The sequence below is a fragment of the Struthio camelus genome, chromosome 12 (assembly GCF_040807025.1).
Source record: "Struthio camelus isolate bStrCam1 chromosome 12, bStrCam1.hap1, whole genome shotgun sequence".
In the NCBI taxonomy this organism is placed as follows: Eukaryota; Metazoa; Chordata; class Aves; order Struthioniformes; family Struthionidae; genus Struthio; species Struthio camelus.
The window spans coordinates 9,349,292-9,364,959 of NC_090953.1; the positions used below are offsets into that span (position 1 = coordinate 9,349,292).

At 46.7% G+C, this 15,668-nt stretch overlaps 1 protein-coding gene across 2 annotated transcripts in view; it reads right to left on the minus strand.

Annotated features, from left to right (window-relative positions):
- NTRK3 (neurotrophic receptor tyrosine kinase 3) overlaps nucleotides 1–15,668 on the minus strand; it is a 247,164-nt gene that overhangs the window by 165,152 nt on the left and 66,344 nt on the right. For both annotated transcript variants that reach the window (XM_009681246.2, XM_009681247.2), the window contains exons 5-8: nucleotides 9,794–9,951; nucleotides 7,162–7,304; nucleotides 6,357–6,498; nucleotides 3,814–4,110 (exon numbers count right to left, since the gene is read on the minus strand). In XM_009681246.2, the coding sequence (XP_009679541.1) occupies nucleotides 3,814–4,110; nucleotides 6,357–6,498; nucleotides 7,162–7,304; nucleotides 9,794–9,951 (740 nt within the window). The remainder of the gene's footprint in view (nucleotides 1–3,813; nucleotides 4,111–6,356; nucleotides 6,499–7,161; nucleotides 7,305–9,793; nucleotides 9,952–15,668) is intronic.

The following is a 15,668-nucleotide window of genomic DNA, read 5'->3' on the forward strand; positions in this document are numbered from 1 at the left end:
GCTGCAAGGCCAAAACAGAGAACAATTAATACCATGCCATATCCAGATTTCAAGCTGGCTCTTAAACAATTCCACTTTCATTAGTGCCAATATCAAGGAGGCAGTGTGGTCACCAGGATGCCATTCTTGTGGCCTGCTCTGTGCTCTTGGCAGACTGGTGCTGGGCTCTCTCAGCTTCCCCTTTCCTCTCCCCAAGGGCCCAGCTGCCTTGCACACTTTCCCTGCTCCTGCAGCAGACGGGAGAGGAGCTAGATGCGAGCAGTCTCTCTTCCAGCTGGAAGCCTTCCTTTGGCTCCTCCAGCAAAGCGTACCAGACACCGGGGGCCAGCAAGGGAGAGGGTTTGGGGGCAGCAGGGATGCATGTGAAGGGGAGAGAAGCAAATTTTGCCTTGCACAACAGTCTTCACCTAGGCATAAAGTCTTACAAGGAACTAGGACCAGTTCCCAGGGAGGACAGACCAGCTTGGGATGGAAGGTTGAGAGGAGACTCTTCATAGCTCCCAAAACTCCATTGAGTCACTATCACCAAGGCTAGCAGCATCTGTGCTGGATGTGGAGGCTGCATCTGTCCTAAAGCTGCCTCTTTCCGGAGACGGCCCTGCTGCCAGTCACTCACGTCGGCAACCTGAGTGCTGCAGTCTATTCAGTAAAGCTCCTTTAGCTCCACAGACAGCCAGGGTCCCAGATGATGAGATCTAAAGCTCTCAGTGACATTCAGTTTACATAGCATGAGAACAATGTCAGCTTTCAATTTACCTGCCCATGTAAGAAATTGAGCCTGATATTAACAGAAGTTTACACAGCTTTGCTGGCAGAGGGCTCCTGGAAGGATGTTGAAATGTTCGTGTTAAAGTACAGTTAAGGTTTGGAAGGGAATCATAAAACAACTCCAGGGTGATAAACATGGCTTTCCAAACGAGGGGAAAAAACCTGAAAAAATATTTTTGTTTCAAGTCAAGCAGAAGCAAGTTTCCTTGGGTTTTTCTAGCAAGAGAAAAAGATTAAGGAAGAAATATTTCATTTTGAGAGTTTTATATATATATTTTTAATCTATTAAAATGGACAGAGTCTAGTCATAAAACATTTGTTTCTTCTATGTTTTCTCCTTTCTATTTTTCTTTGCTGGACTATGCAAATTCCATCGGAACCCGCAATAAGTTTTCCCCCACTAAACCTCACTATTTTTTGAAGCATAAAACATACCCAAGAAATTTTGGCCAACTTGAGTTCTATGGGAAGTTCCCAAATAACAGCAAACTCATCAAGAAGGAGATAGGTAAGTTAACCTTTCTGGATTAAATAAGGAGATGGTAGCCCATGGTATAGATGCCAATGACAACATGCAATGAGATTCTGATCAGCAGCTGAAGCAAATCTGTCCTTGCAGACGAGTGCAGGACGGGCAATGGCTCTGAGGGACACAGCACTGCGGAGAGGCAGGCTATGGCACATCAGCTTCTGGTCACCTGCTACTAGCACCTTTCACCTCTAACTCGGAAAGAGAAGTGCCATCTGATACATTACCAATAACAGCGTGACAACTTCTGGATCTAGACAACGTGCCCACAGTTCTTTTTCCGTGCTGACATAAAAGTCTTCCAGGAACTACGCCTTTATTAATTAATACTAATCATCTCTTCCTGGCTAGTTACAGCAAAATCCTTGCATGTGTGAATACCTATAGGCAATAAGCTTCTTGAATGAACCACACTTCAGTTTGTGACATTTTCTGGAGGAATCTACCTTAAAATGGGAAATTATAAACATCAGTTGTAATAAGTGTTAATGTCAGCTTTGGCAGTGGATGGAGTGATGAACTTCAAGGAAAGTAAATTACTTCCTGAGTTATGTTGACAGGGTCTGCCTGGATGAGGAATGGCTTGGGACTTTGGATCAGAGGAAATAAAAGAAGTAGGTCATTTCCTACTGGAAGATGGTTCAGAGTCTGTAAGTACTCCACACACAACACATACAAGGCGTGGGTGAAGATGTGTTCACAAGGGCAACATTTTACATATACTTCACACAAAAGGATTCTCCCAGAGCCTTCAACACAAGAGGCTCTTCAGACATTAACATGCCTTCCTACATCAGTGTTTCCACAGTCAGCTCTCCAGAACAACAGATCTGCCCCCTTTTCTAGAGTTCCAGCTTAGAGCTGTCCCCATTTCACAGGCAGAGATTGAGTCACAGAAGTGGAACCTGACAAAGCTGAGACTGTAAACCTGTGTCCCTCTACGCCCACCTACATTTCATAAGCTCCTCTTCCTCCTCAGCAGTAAGAAACATAAATAGGTCAGATAGCCAAAGAGGGCATCATCCTTGGAGCCTGAATAGAAATTTTTTGCTCCCATCCATATCGGTTTGTTTGTTCGATTGTCAGATCTTCAAGGAAGAGATTTAGGTTTGCATTTACGATATCTGACCTGTGGTAAAAGCCTGTGTACATATATGGTGTGATATAAATAATAAATGAGACTACCATTGGTATTTTTCTATATTTAGAAAACATCCTATTTTGCTGGATTTTCTTGGGCTGCAGGGGCCAATTTAGAGCTGCCACTTTCTCATGGCACTGTTCCTAAAGGCAGCGGCAAGCACAGCTCTTAACTCTGTGATGGCCAGCATAGAGTTGCAAGGCCAGAGAGCAGACCAGGACCCTTTACGTTCCTACAGAGCCAATAGGTCACTACAGCTATCTCTGCTGAACTCCCCAGAGCTAGGTGTCCATGTCCTCAAATGTTTTCCCGCAACTAAGCCCTTCTGATTCAATAGGGAATTCCAAACCATTGGCTAAGAAAACCTGACAAATAGCTGATGCAGAGCAACTTATTGAGCCTTTTTTTGTTGTTGTTTTGGTAAGGACTGTCATCCTGAAGTTGCATATGTCATATTTAAAAAGAAAACAAACCTGACACTACTGCATCCAGCTATAATAATTTCTTTTTTTCCCTTAGATTCTCATTTGTGAAAAGAGCTACACCACTTTAAGGGGCTTTGCTTTCTTTAGTGTATAACTAGCAATCACACGGAAGAATTTTACTATCAAAAAAGTGGACATCCTCTTTGGGGGTCCTCAGAGGAGATCTAAAATAATCAACCTACCCTACATCTTTCTCTATTTGAAATCTCTAAAGGTCTTAAAAGATATATCGCAGAATATTTAACAAAGAAAAAATTCTAAACCACTTAGTCTCTTCCTTCTCCATGAAATTTGGTCTGACTTTCACCAAAGCTTGAGATTAAATTCTTCCTCTTGATATAAAGAAAGTAGGATTTCCTGCTGTTGAAGTGTTCTGGGAGCTTGCTCCCTGTGCTCATCCATGACACATGGTTGATCAGAACCAAGGCTCCCAACACAACATTACACTAACAGGTTTCAAGAGAACCATGAGCTCGGCCACAGACTTGCATAGCTGCTGAAAGCTCCACAGCACTGAAGTTACTACTGGTGCCTCACCTAGTGTTATGTACACCAGTTCTTGTGTCCCAGACAGATGCCAGTTTAGATAAAGTACACCTTGTCTCGTGCTTGTACCTCAAAGATTTCGGTGGATCCGATTCTTCTTCACCACCTTTCTGAATTTTTGTGCAGAGTTGATCAGAGTCAAAGAGTTGTTACGACACCACTTTAACAGTAGAATCATATTGGTTAGAAAAGACCTCTAGAGGTCCTCTCTTCCAACTCCTCACTCAGAGGAAGGCCAGCTTGGGTTAGGTTTCTCAAGGCCTTGAATAGCTATAAGGATCACTGGTAGGAGCATATTAACACCTTTGGATTGCAACTGTAATGAGATAAATGGAATATCCTACCTGGAAAGGGCTTTTCAAGGAAGTGTCCTTTGATGGTTTGGTTGGCTGAGCCCAGCTGGTTGGTGGCCACAATCGTATAGTTGCCATTGTTGTAGTGAGTGGGTTTGTTGAAGAGTAAGCAACCCTCCGACACTTCTCCTTGTTGGTAGAACTCCATATGGATGATCTCTGTCTCCCGGAGGACCTGGCCGTTGTGTAGCCAGTGAAGGGTGGGAGCTGGGTTCCCATGCACCGCAAATGCAATGCAGTGCTCCAGGTGCAGCACTGGCTCCTCCAGGGTTAGGATGCGAGGGGGATCTGTCAAAGAGAAATATGGCAGAGTCACAGCACCCCACTACCCACATCATCTCTGTGTGCACCATGGAAATGAAGACCACTGAGAGAGGGTAAACTCCAGAATTTCTTCCTCCTTCTACCTTTCCTGTGGAAGTCTGCACAGGAGTGCTGAGCCACAAGAACTGCTCCACAGAAGGACGGTCTGAACCACAGCCAGTTCTGTTGGACTTGTGAACTAGAGTATGAGTTAACCACAGTGCTGGTGCCCCAGCCCAACCCAGAAACAATTAAGCTTGGAGTTGCCCAGGCCGCACAGCTACTGCTGCACTCCTTCCCCAAGGGATCACACTAAGGCAGCACGTTCACATTAAGGAGGTCACTGCAACATAGTGCTCTTATGTTACACGGGTGTAAGGTGCATACTGGGGCTCTCCAATCACACTGAGCCATTGGCATTCAGCCGTTCAAGCAAATATCCTTCAGTAGTTGTGTGTCCTGAGGGATTTTGATTGCCTGAATATCCCAACGGAATTCTCATCTACTGAACATCCTCCAGGGGTGTTTTAATTAAAGCAAGAAGAGTAGAAGAGGAGAAAGAAAAGCTGAGACTCCACCTGCAATTCAGTGCATGTGCATTGTCTTCCCTCCTGAGATGGCTCAAAAATTCAGATGCTGCTCTACCATCATTTCTGAAACTCCAATTACAACATCTAAGTGTAGGTTCCCAAACCCTGAGGCTGGCAAGGTGTGAACTAGAAGAACAGTTTTGTGGAGCAAAGGACTCAAAAAGGTTTACATCTTCCCTAAAACTCTCCTTTTCCTGACAGCATCCAACTGCAAAGACAATCCATTGGGCACCCACAAGGAACAACAAAGATTTACCAACTTTGACCCATCTTTTGAAAACAAACAAAAACAAAACAATCCCCGCCCCCACCCCCCTCAAAAGAGTGAATTTTTCAGACAGTGAAGGTGGTAGGAAAGAACAAGGTGCAGAGCTGGTGGGGGATGAGCAAGATTTTCCCACAAACACCCAGCTACCCCAAGCCACAGAGCTGCGTCCCAGACACTTAGTTTCGCCTGTAAGCCTAGATCTGAACGTGGCTTATTAACGTCTTCCTGGCAAGGATGATACCAAAACAGGCAGCCACCTACACACAAAACCCAGATCTTTTCGGCGTGAAAATGCAGCCGGAGTAATGGGTCTGGGCAGTGAGAGCAGGAGTAGCAGAAACTGTCAGCAGCTTAGAGGATTACATGGGTGAAAATAAGCATTGGCATGGTTCTGTTTAAAGTGCGAAGGAAGATATGCTCACATGTAGTGCCTCAAACACCCGCCTGCTAACTGATCACACCTGAGCTGACGTGAGCTTCAAATACCTGCATTCTTCAATGCATCAGTTCTACTTATTGGGAGGAGGGTGAAAGAAATAAAGCATGTCCTCTCCTCTTTTCAGCCTTCTGTGACTGCCTCATCTTTATGGGACCCCACAGTTCCCGCACTGCACTAAACATGCAACACGGATGGGTTCACCCAGACTAGCCAGAATCACTCGTGTGTCTCCAGGGTTAGGTGAGGGGATAGATTTCCAAACTACAGACTAAGGGCAAATGTTACAGACATTGCAACATACAGTAAATCTTAGCTGCTTGAGAGAGCAAAGCTGTGTAAACTTCCTCTTAAGGTCAGGTTTTCGTTAAGCTATATTAGAAAGCAGAGCAAAAGTTTAGCTACTTGCAGCTGAAAGTGAATGGTTGAAATTTGACATGTGTGTGTTTACATGGCATTTGCTTTTTAACTCTGTAGGAACCGATATGGAAGGAAGTACTTGCATCCCTGAAATCAGAGGCAAAATTTATACTAGCTTTAGCAAGGGTAACATTTAACCTCTCAAATAATCGGCAGAGTGAGCAACTCCATGTTTGCAAATAGAATATTTGCCCCTCTATGGCTTTTCCCATGAGGGCATTCCCTCATGGATCTTCCAAGAGTCAGGTGGAGATATGTCCACCACCAGTGTGGGACTACTGCTCCTTGCCTGGTGTATCTCATTACTTCTATAACAGAAGTATCAGGAAAGCAAAAATAATGGCTCCAAAGAGACAGCTGTACCAGGATCAGCCTCCTCCTGGCTGTGGTCAGCTCCTGATTCTCATGCAGGAAAGCAGTACATCACAGGTAGCAACTGGGACATGCATTCACATGGCTTCTCAGGCACCCTTCCCTCCACCCTCTACACAGTCAAGGTCTCTCCACTGCTACTTACAGTAGACAGTGAGCAGCACACTGGCATTGCTCATGCCCACCACATTCTCGGCAATGCAGGTGAGCAGGAACCCGTTATCCTCACTGGTGACATTCACCAAGGTCAGATTGATGGCGTGAACATTGGTCCAGTTGAGGTTGGTCTAAAAATCCCAGAGAGAAATACAGGCACAAGTCAGAAATACAGGCATCTCTCCTCCCTCCTCCTATCCCCAGGAGCCAAGGATCCCAACTTCCACCTAAAATGCAACAGGCTCTGTAGCATCCAGGGACAATTCGGATTTGGGTAAGGGAGGTGTTTCCTCACCTAAGTAAGCGCATTATATTCTACAAGAGTAACTACTGGGAGGGGGAGAGCCACAGTGTTGAAGCAATGATAAATATGGCTTGTCTTTAGATAAGCTTACTTAGTAGCATATTTCAGCTGCAGCTACTGCAGGCAATTCTGTAATCAGGTAGTTTCATTAGAGGAGTTACAAGTTAAGATTCAGTTGAGGAACACTGAGATAGGAAGCTATCACATCTTCAGTTTCCTGCGACAGAAAGGGAAAGTTTTTTCTGCCTGCAGTACCCTCAGTTAGCCCCCAGGTTCTCATCTGGCTAGGGGATGGCCTATGTTATTCATCAGACACGATGATTTATTTGCTTTTCTCCCACAGCACTCTTCAGCATCCATCCAACCCCTCACTGTCCTGCGCACAATGACCTGGCAAACTTGCGGTGGCTGCAGCGCGTTGCCATGTCAGGTGCAGGCAGCCCAGCAGGACTGCGGCACAGCTGCTACTGTGCTGTTCCTCGACCCCTACCTGGTGAGTGTTGATGGAGTGGAGATCCGCGACGGTCCAGTCCACGTCAGGCAGCGGTGAGCCCGAGCCGTTGCAGGTGATCACAGCGTTCTCCCCTTCCCTCACTGTCAGGTTCACGTGGCTCACGCTGATCTCAGGGAGGTCTAAGAGAGCCAGACATCAAGACACTTAGGTGCAGAGCAGTATTTGTTGCAGCCAGCCACAGGGTCCACGTCATGGACACGGATCCTGCTGAGCTATTTCCCAAACAGACCTCAGCTTACAGTAGAGCAGCCTCCAGCATCCTGGGGTAAGGAGCAGGATGCAATGGTAAAGCATTACTCTGTCTAGGGAGTCTAGGGAAAGAGGGGCAAGGAGACTGGAGGGGAAGCGTGCGCCCCAGGGACGTGCCAGCTCAATCACACTTGAACCAAAATGTTTTTGTCTGGTCCTGGCTCCTCTTTCCCTTCACACAGACACCCTCCCCTTCTCTTCTAATCCCACTGAAGTTGCTCTCGAGGGCAGTCACCTGGGAAAGGTAAAGCTTCATGTGCTGGGAGAGGATCCAAAGCCTTCACCGCCTCTGAGGACACAGCACAGAGCACCCAGTACTTCAGGTGAGCAGAGTATCCCTCTAATTTATAACAATCAAGACAAGATGACCAAGGATGTGTCCTCAGATTAACTGCAGCTCTCCTAATAAAAGGTGCCCTTGCTCTTCCTCTGAGGTAGCAGAGAGATTCACTGATTTATAGTGGCTCTGATTTATACCTCTTCCATATTTGCTGCCACAGGCACCAAACATCCTCACAATGTGCAACAGACAGCGCTGGTTGCAAGAAGAAGGGCAAACAGCCCTTTTGCCTGGGGGAAGCTTCCTGGGCTCACTGCAGAGACAACCTTGGCAGGGGAAAAGGAGGAACTGGCTGGGAACTGACTGGTGGTCCCCTGCCATGGGAAACATGTCCCACTGATGCAGAGCCATTGATGAGGATAGCCAGCCTTTTGTTGCCATCAGGACACGACAGCAGGAGAGAAGCAACATCGCATAATGGGGCAGGAATGGGATGCTAAGGAATGGCATTGGTCTGGAGATCAACAGGGTCACACCGTAACCCCTTTATCTGAAGGCTTTAACTTGACATTCAAAGCTAAGTTCAAAGGAGCAAGTTGCTTTGTTGTTTCTGCTTCTCTCCCCAAGAGGGTCTCAGTGATTTTAGGGGATGCCAAGAGGAAGCAAGGAGACTGTGGGTCAGGTGCCTAGTGTATTGGCAGGGCCATAACACTAGCTCTGCTGAAGCAGCAGGTCCAAGGGATTAGCACAGAGGCAAGCAGGAGGGAACACATCAAGCTCTGATGGCCTCCCCTAGTCGAGCTGGCATCAAACCTGGCCATAGCGATCCATGCTAGCCCTCAAGACTAGAGAGCAAAAACAAATGGAGCCTTGCTAGGACATCCATTAAGTCATTTTAGTGCTCAAACAGAAAAGCTCTCCCCCGGAGGGAAGCATATCAGTGGAGCTCCTTTCTCTGCTAGAAGACTATGAGACCAGTGGAGATGCTCACCCTATGCACCAGAACATTTATGTTCACAAATCAGCACCCTGCTGTCCACTCAAGTCTAATAATGCCATAGATGAAGTCACCTCTCCTCCCTTCCCTGATCCCTTAGGTTTTTTTTTTTTTTTTTTTAATCTTTGAAGATTATTCTTCCAATTTGCGGAGGAAATTACAGCGGTCTCTCAAATCTTTTTGGTTCATCCAAATGCAGACACGCTTTGGCTAATTTCCAGAGCTTAATAAAGGGACGTCATGAACTTGAAAAAAGTCATACAAATCCAAATGTGCATGCTGTTTGTCTACTCCTACCACAAGGAACAAAACAAAATTCCTAGAACTGAGAGAGATCATCAGAAAAAAAAGCAGCTCTGTTTTTCCTCCTTTTTCTCCAGGCTGTGAGTTCGACAGATGCTTGCGTATAGACAGTTTAATTGTTCTGCTGATGGTACATGTCCTTCCCATACTCTAAAAGGGATGCTTTCCAGTAACAGCAATAGCAGAGCAAAAACTGACACTGAACGGACGTACAAACAAGGTGAAAGGGACAAGGAATAGCTCTTGAATATGCCTCATCTTGCTCCTGGGGACATTGGACTCAAATATCAGCAGGAAGCAAAAAGAGATATATAGTCACTGCTGCCTCTTCCCTACAGACAGTGGCTTTGGACTGAAGAAATAAAACAAAGCAAATGAATAAAGACATGTATTTCCTAAAAGTAACTACAAGAGATAAGGTGACTGTGCCCTTTAACAATGTCATTTCTAGGATTTGATAGGCAAAGGAAGAGCAACACAAAACATATTATTGTCAGGGAATGGACTGATCACATGCACTTTGTCAAGCAATAGCAATGCAGTGAAGGAAATCTCCAAAATCACCTTCAGGCATACAGAACAAAAGCAGCCCTGCGTTTACCCAGAAACTATTTTTATCCACAAACTATGCAGCATTCTCAATAGTGCGACACTGTCCCGTGACACCAGGTTCCCTGTGCTAATGGGCAACAGAGGTGCTCATGTTAGGAATAGCTCCTCTCCGGCATGGCCAGGGAGAGAGGGCAATGCTCCCACAGTGCTCATGGATTTTGCCTTACCGCACTGGGTGATGTTCATCTCCTGCAAGGGGATGATGGCTGCATCCATGTTCATGCAGTACAGCTCCTGGTACTGCAGGGTCGCCTCGCCTTTCTCCTGCCAGAGCTGGATCCAGCGGATGTCGCAGCTGCAGTTAAAAAGGTTCCTCTCTAGTCTCCTACGGGCAGAGAGAATGTGAGAAGCAATGGTGGGGTGGGGAAGGATGACCATCCATCTCCTGGGCTCTCCGAGGGGGCTGCTAGCAGGGACCAAAAAGCTACAGGTAGCTCCTCAAGACCAGAAACAAGGAGATCTGGCCTGAAGCTGTGGATCAAACACTGCTGAGCCACAAAGACAGTGATAGGAGTGTTCCCCGGTCCAGGGGGCCATTGGCTGGCATGACCAGGGATGGGGGAGTGGCCAAGGCTAGTGGGATGAGGAGCTCAGTGTTGTGGAGCCCCAGAAGGGATTTCCATCACAGGGTTGTGCACTTGGGGAAGGAGGAGGCAGGAGGAGGACTGCCACCATGCGGGATGAGAGGTTGTTTTGAGCTAACAGAGAATCTCTTCCAAGATATCTTCCGGGGTCTTCTGGCACATGTTGTTTGCATCTCTTCCTAGTCCAGAGACTGTTGCTACAGATCCATGTGTTCACATGTTCTCTTTCACACACACAAGTGCGGGCTTTTACACCTCCCAGGCCTCCACACACAGATACATGCAACACATCTGTCACCACAAAGACCATATATCGGCGACCAGCTCCCACAGCACTGCCGCCAAGAGCACAAAAATATGCATCTCTTGGCAAAGGAGCAGGCAGGACCACATTGCCCCAAAATATTGATTCACATCTTAAAATTCCACTGCTTGTGGAGACCCAAGACCATGAAGGAGCAAGCACGCTTACAGCCCCCCTCTTAGTGCTCAGTGAAGCTGACAGCTCTGCTCCATAGTACACTGTATTAACACAAGCCTCCTAGTGATCTAGGAGGCAAGCTAATGCACTGGGTATCACGCATTCTAATCAAATCAAACAGCACTGCACTGAGACCCTGCTGACCTTGGCCAGGAGAAATGGCACAAAAACCCACTGCCTTAATGTACTTCATGTAAAATACACTTACATGTGTTTTATATACCAGGAATGTTTATTATTATTGATTTTTCAACCTATTAACCATTTAATTTACATTTTTAAAGCCCTGCAGCTCTCTGCAGAAATGTGAGAAGGATGGGTCCCAGAAGGGAAGGGAACCCAATGCACAGCCAGGAGGACAGACTGAGTTAACAAGAGGTTTTCCACAGATATCTTGAGCAAACAGGAGAAAGTGCCCAGATAGAGCAGAATTTCCCCTTTTCATAGTCTGAAAACAAAAGAAAGCAGGAAGCAGAGAAGTCAACACTGCCAAAGGTGAGCTCAGTCACCTCAAAGCAGAGGGGCATCTCCAAAGGTCAAAATGTTCCTTCCCACCGCACCTGGATCTCCATATCATACAAGGGTAGACTGTTTCTCGTCTGTTCCATTTGTTACTGCAAAATTCGTGCTTCCTTTTACAAAATTAATTTCACTGACTAACAGGATTTGGAAATAATCTTCCAAACACGTGCAGCTGCTGTTCTGTCCATACAGTACTGCCAAAGGAGGATGAGGGGGGTCTTCTGTAGCACCTAGGCATGTTAAACCTGAACCCTCATGACGTCACTTTGAATCTCTTCATAGAATAAGATGTCATCTCTGACCTTTTTTAAGAGCAAACACCAAGTTAAACTTCTCTATGTGGCTTTTCATTATTCCTTTCCTTTCCTTTCAAAAGGAGCTACGCCTTTGTAAGGCAACTATAAGGCTTAGACAAGAGACTTGAAGGCCAAAACAAATTTTAGTTCAGTGATTCAGTGGGATTTGAATGACGAAGCATTCTCTGCACACCGCCATGGGTACTGCTACCACCTCGTGCAGGCTTTGTCTCCTCCTAGCATGGCCATGAACCTGGAGGCTATGTTCTCCTCGGGACCCAAGGTTACTCCTGCCAGTAGCACTGGATGCTTGCCAGGCTCAGGAGTGGAGGATGTGCTCCCAGAGCCGTGGGACAGCATGCGGGTAAGAGCCATGGACTCCACCAGTGAGCCGATTGGCTCACCGGAGCGTGCCTGGGGATAAGGCAGAGAACAAGGGGAGCTTAGATGCAAGGGGGCAGAAATTCTGCTCCACTGTAAACATCACCAAATGAGGCTGCCAAGGACAGCCGCTGTCCTAGCACTTAAGGGCAGCTCTGTAAGTAATAGAAAGTAGCCTTCTCATCCCATTGCTAATTCATGAAGGCCCATGAATAACACAGAAGCAGCGTGCTTCAAGGCAAAATTTAGCAACGACCTGCCCCAACATCAGTGATGCAATTTATTCTAATCGAGATCCCCACAGGGGCTTTTGCACAAATTAACTCCTATCACAGGCTGGATATGCTAAGTGCCACCGGTAGCTGGTATGGTGGTGTTCTGGGAAAATAGAGCAGGTGGAAGAGGATGCACGCACCGAGTTTCATTTACACTCTTCCCAAAGGCACTCTCGACATGCTAGAGATGCCTCCCCTCCTTGCTCGGAGCCTGCCCTGCCATGCCAGCCAACACTCTGGAGAGGTGCATGAGATTCTGACACTCGCCCTGGTCTGCACCTCTACTTTCACCCCCATGCCCCAGGAAACTGAAACACTTTTCTCTTATCTCAGACCTCCACATCAGAGTCACAGTCTTGGGGCTTGCATGGATCATTACAAGTCACATCCCTTCCATTCCCTCTTCCTGAATACTCTGTAAGAGGTTCGCTCTCTCCTGCTATGGATTTGACAAAAGGCTGAGAGCAATGGCTGGTCATATGCTGTGCTAATCACTGCACTGCATAAACAACATGAAAGAGGATATAGTTCTTCTCTGAAAGCAAACCAGTAGGACTAGAACTACACAGTCACCCACACCCAGCTGAGTCACCACCATCCCAAGTATATAATGTCCCTGTTACCTGCAACTTTCTGCTTGCTAAGATAAACACAGCCCTTCTCTGCAAGAAGGAGAAGCGTCTCTGGGAGTACAAGATGCCCTTTGGCAAATGCCAACCATCTGGCTACGAGGCATCTCCATGTACCGCAGTGACACCCTCCATTGCAGAAGGAAGAAAACAATTATTGAATAGCACAACAGGACAGGCCAAGAGAAAAGGGGTTATTTGCTCCAATGTTTTTATCAGGCTTTTGAAGATCAAAGGGTCAACAGGGATATCAAAACCTACCACCACTGGCATTGTCAGAGCTATAATTCAGAAGGGCCAAGAAAGACAGAAGTTGGAGCTGCCTGCCTTGTGATGCAGCAGTACTAGAAGAGTTTGAGAAAAGGGATCAATTTTCTCAGCCACATCCACTTCCTCAACACCCTCTCAAACTTAATTTCACTTAGCTGCTGTATGCTTAATAGCCATATCGGCACTGCAGCGAGATCTAAGGCAAGGGGCTCCTTCTCCATTTTCGGCACAGTTTCCTCCTGGAAACGACAAGTAAATCTAAAGGGTATTTTTTCGCACATAGCCTTAGCCTGGAAATGTTGCCAAACCACCACTTGGTTACGGCTACTCAGGAGCCACACACTCCCACACCTTCCTGAAGGCCTTTTAAAATAGAAATAAAAATGCCTGTGAGAAATAGCAAGCATCACAGCTGTGAGCGAGCTGGGGGTTCTCTGAGTAAGCAGATCTGCCGTCTGCACCAAAGGAGGCAGCCAGCAAAGGGGACTGAACATGCACACAAGCCAGACCGAACCAGCAACCATGGTCTTGCCTCTGGGGAAGACTCTGAGCAAAGCAAAGGCATGCACCAGGAGATGTTCCGTGTACAAATGCATCACACAGTGGACACTAGAGCTGTGCTCGTTTTTGAGACGGAGGGAAGAAAGGGGACAGTCATGCCCAGCACCATCATTTTAGGAGACGATGACAAAGCTGAAACCCCTGACCATCTGGACACCAAGTCAATCCAATACTTTTTCAAAAGCGCTATATGGATGGTGCGTAACCTCATCCCACACTCATGCTGGCTGAGGACAGCTCTAGAGGTACAAGGGACCTAAAAAAAAGCTCTCTAAAGCATGCAGCACCATGGGAAGAGCAGAAAAGAATCACTATGCCCTTTTCATTTGATTGAAGTATTTAGTCAAAACACCAAGGTTACAAGACTATATGCCACCCCCCGCAACCATAAATACATCTGCTGCCTCAGGCGTCCTACAGTTAGCAGCCATAATACAAATAGAAAGGCTTTAGTTGAGTCAGTCGCCGTGCTGCAGCCTGTAAGAACAACTGCAGTGCCAGATGCCAATGCTGCAGCTCTCAGGTCGAGGCCAGCTCCACTCCTCCCAGGAAAGCTGCACCTACCCCATCCAGATTCCCGAGAGCCTCTGCTATGGTGGGATGACACAGGAGAGGAAGGCCACCAGCATCCCAGAAGGTAGTGGGACGAGCAGCACTTCACATGCACGGCAAGTTTTTTCAGTGTAGGCAGCTAGATGAGATGCACTGTCTCGTGCTCATCCTTACCAGTCATCAGCTAAAACAAAACTATCTGCAGCTAAAGCCTCTACGAGGCCAGCGGAAATCTTTGCCACGCTTCTGCCATCTGTTCTGATTCACACAAAACTACCATTGAGGCTTGGTACGCTTGAAATTAAAACATTCTCCTATCTGGGGACTCAGACCACCTTACTAAGCTGCAGTAAAAGAGTGCCCAGTGGAGAGAGAACAAAATCTATTTTCATTTTTCATTTCTATTTATTTTCCAGAGCCAGGACCTCTCTTGGGGATCCAGCTAGAATCGCTATTTCCAAACCCCTGCCAAAACAGATAGAATAGACAAGGAAGAGCTTAGAGAGAGATGCACGGTTTCTGAAGGCTGAGTTAGCTCTGCACAGAGTAGGCAAGTACCTACTGCCTTGCTACAACTCTGTTAGTGTGACTGCTGGCAGCAGTAAGTTATTTAAGCTAGAGGCACATGTGATGTTAACTTGTGCTCATACATAACATTAACAGACATGCTGCTGTGTCCCCTCTCCAACAAAGCCTCTTGCTGTAGCATTGCAGAAACCTATTGCAGGGCAAGCTGGCACTGTGCTTGTGTTAAAAATGCTGATGGTCTGGGCAGAGCTGCAAGGTTTTGTACAACCAAAGACGTAATTGGATCCAGAATCTTAGATCTTTCCGGGAAGGAATTTCTTGAAATGTCAGCCCTAAGCTCTCTGAGGACCTGACAAAGGAAGCCAAGGACATGACAGAGGAAACCAGCTGTGACTTCTGGATAAAAAAGGCTGCAAGTCCAATGTTTATGAGCTGCTACATGTGTCAGATGTTTCCCCGTGCACACTTAGCTTCAGACTTAGGAGAACTGTCCACACGTTAGCTTCAGCCCTGCTGGTCAAGGTCAGCCTATACCGTGGGAATTAGGGCTGGAGTTACTGGAAACCATTCCAAGCCTTGCTTATGGTCAGGAGAAAAAAAGAGATAATATTTTTTGGAAGCGTGCCTCATTTTTGCCATCCTTTCTTCAGTGAGTCAGCAGGGGAAAAGCTCAGCTCTGTTCAACAAGAAAAGAATCTCTGCCTGAAAGAAATTCTCTTCTCTCCTGGCTTGAGATACCTTGAATGCAACCAGGCAGCTGTTTTAAGCCCCAGACTCCCATGCACCAGCCTGCTTTCATAGTGTGGCAATGATCTTCATATTACTCTTCAGATCTCTCCCGCTTCATGTTCACTTTGAGTGGCTTTGTCAGGTCTTATGTTCCCTGGCATTCTCTCTTTCACACTAGTTGTAGTTCCTCCCTCTCAACACCCTCCAGGAGATGATCTCCCCTTTACTGCATGC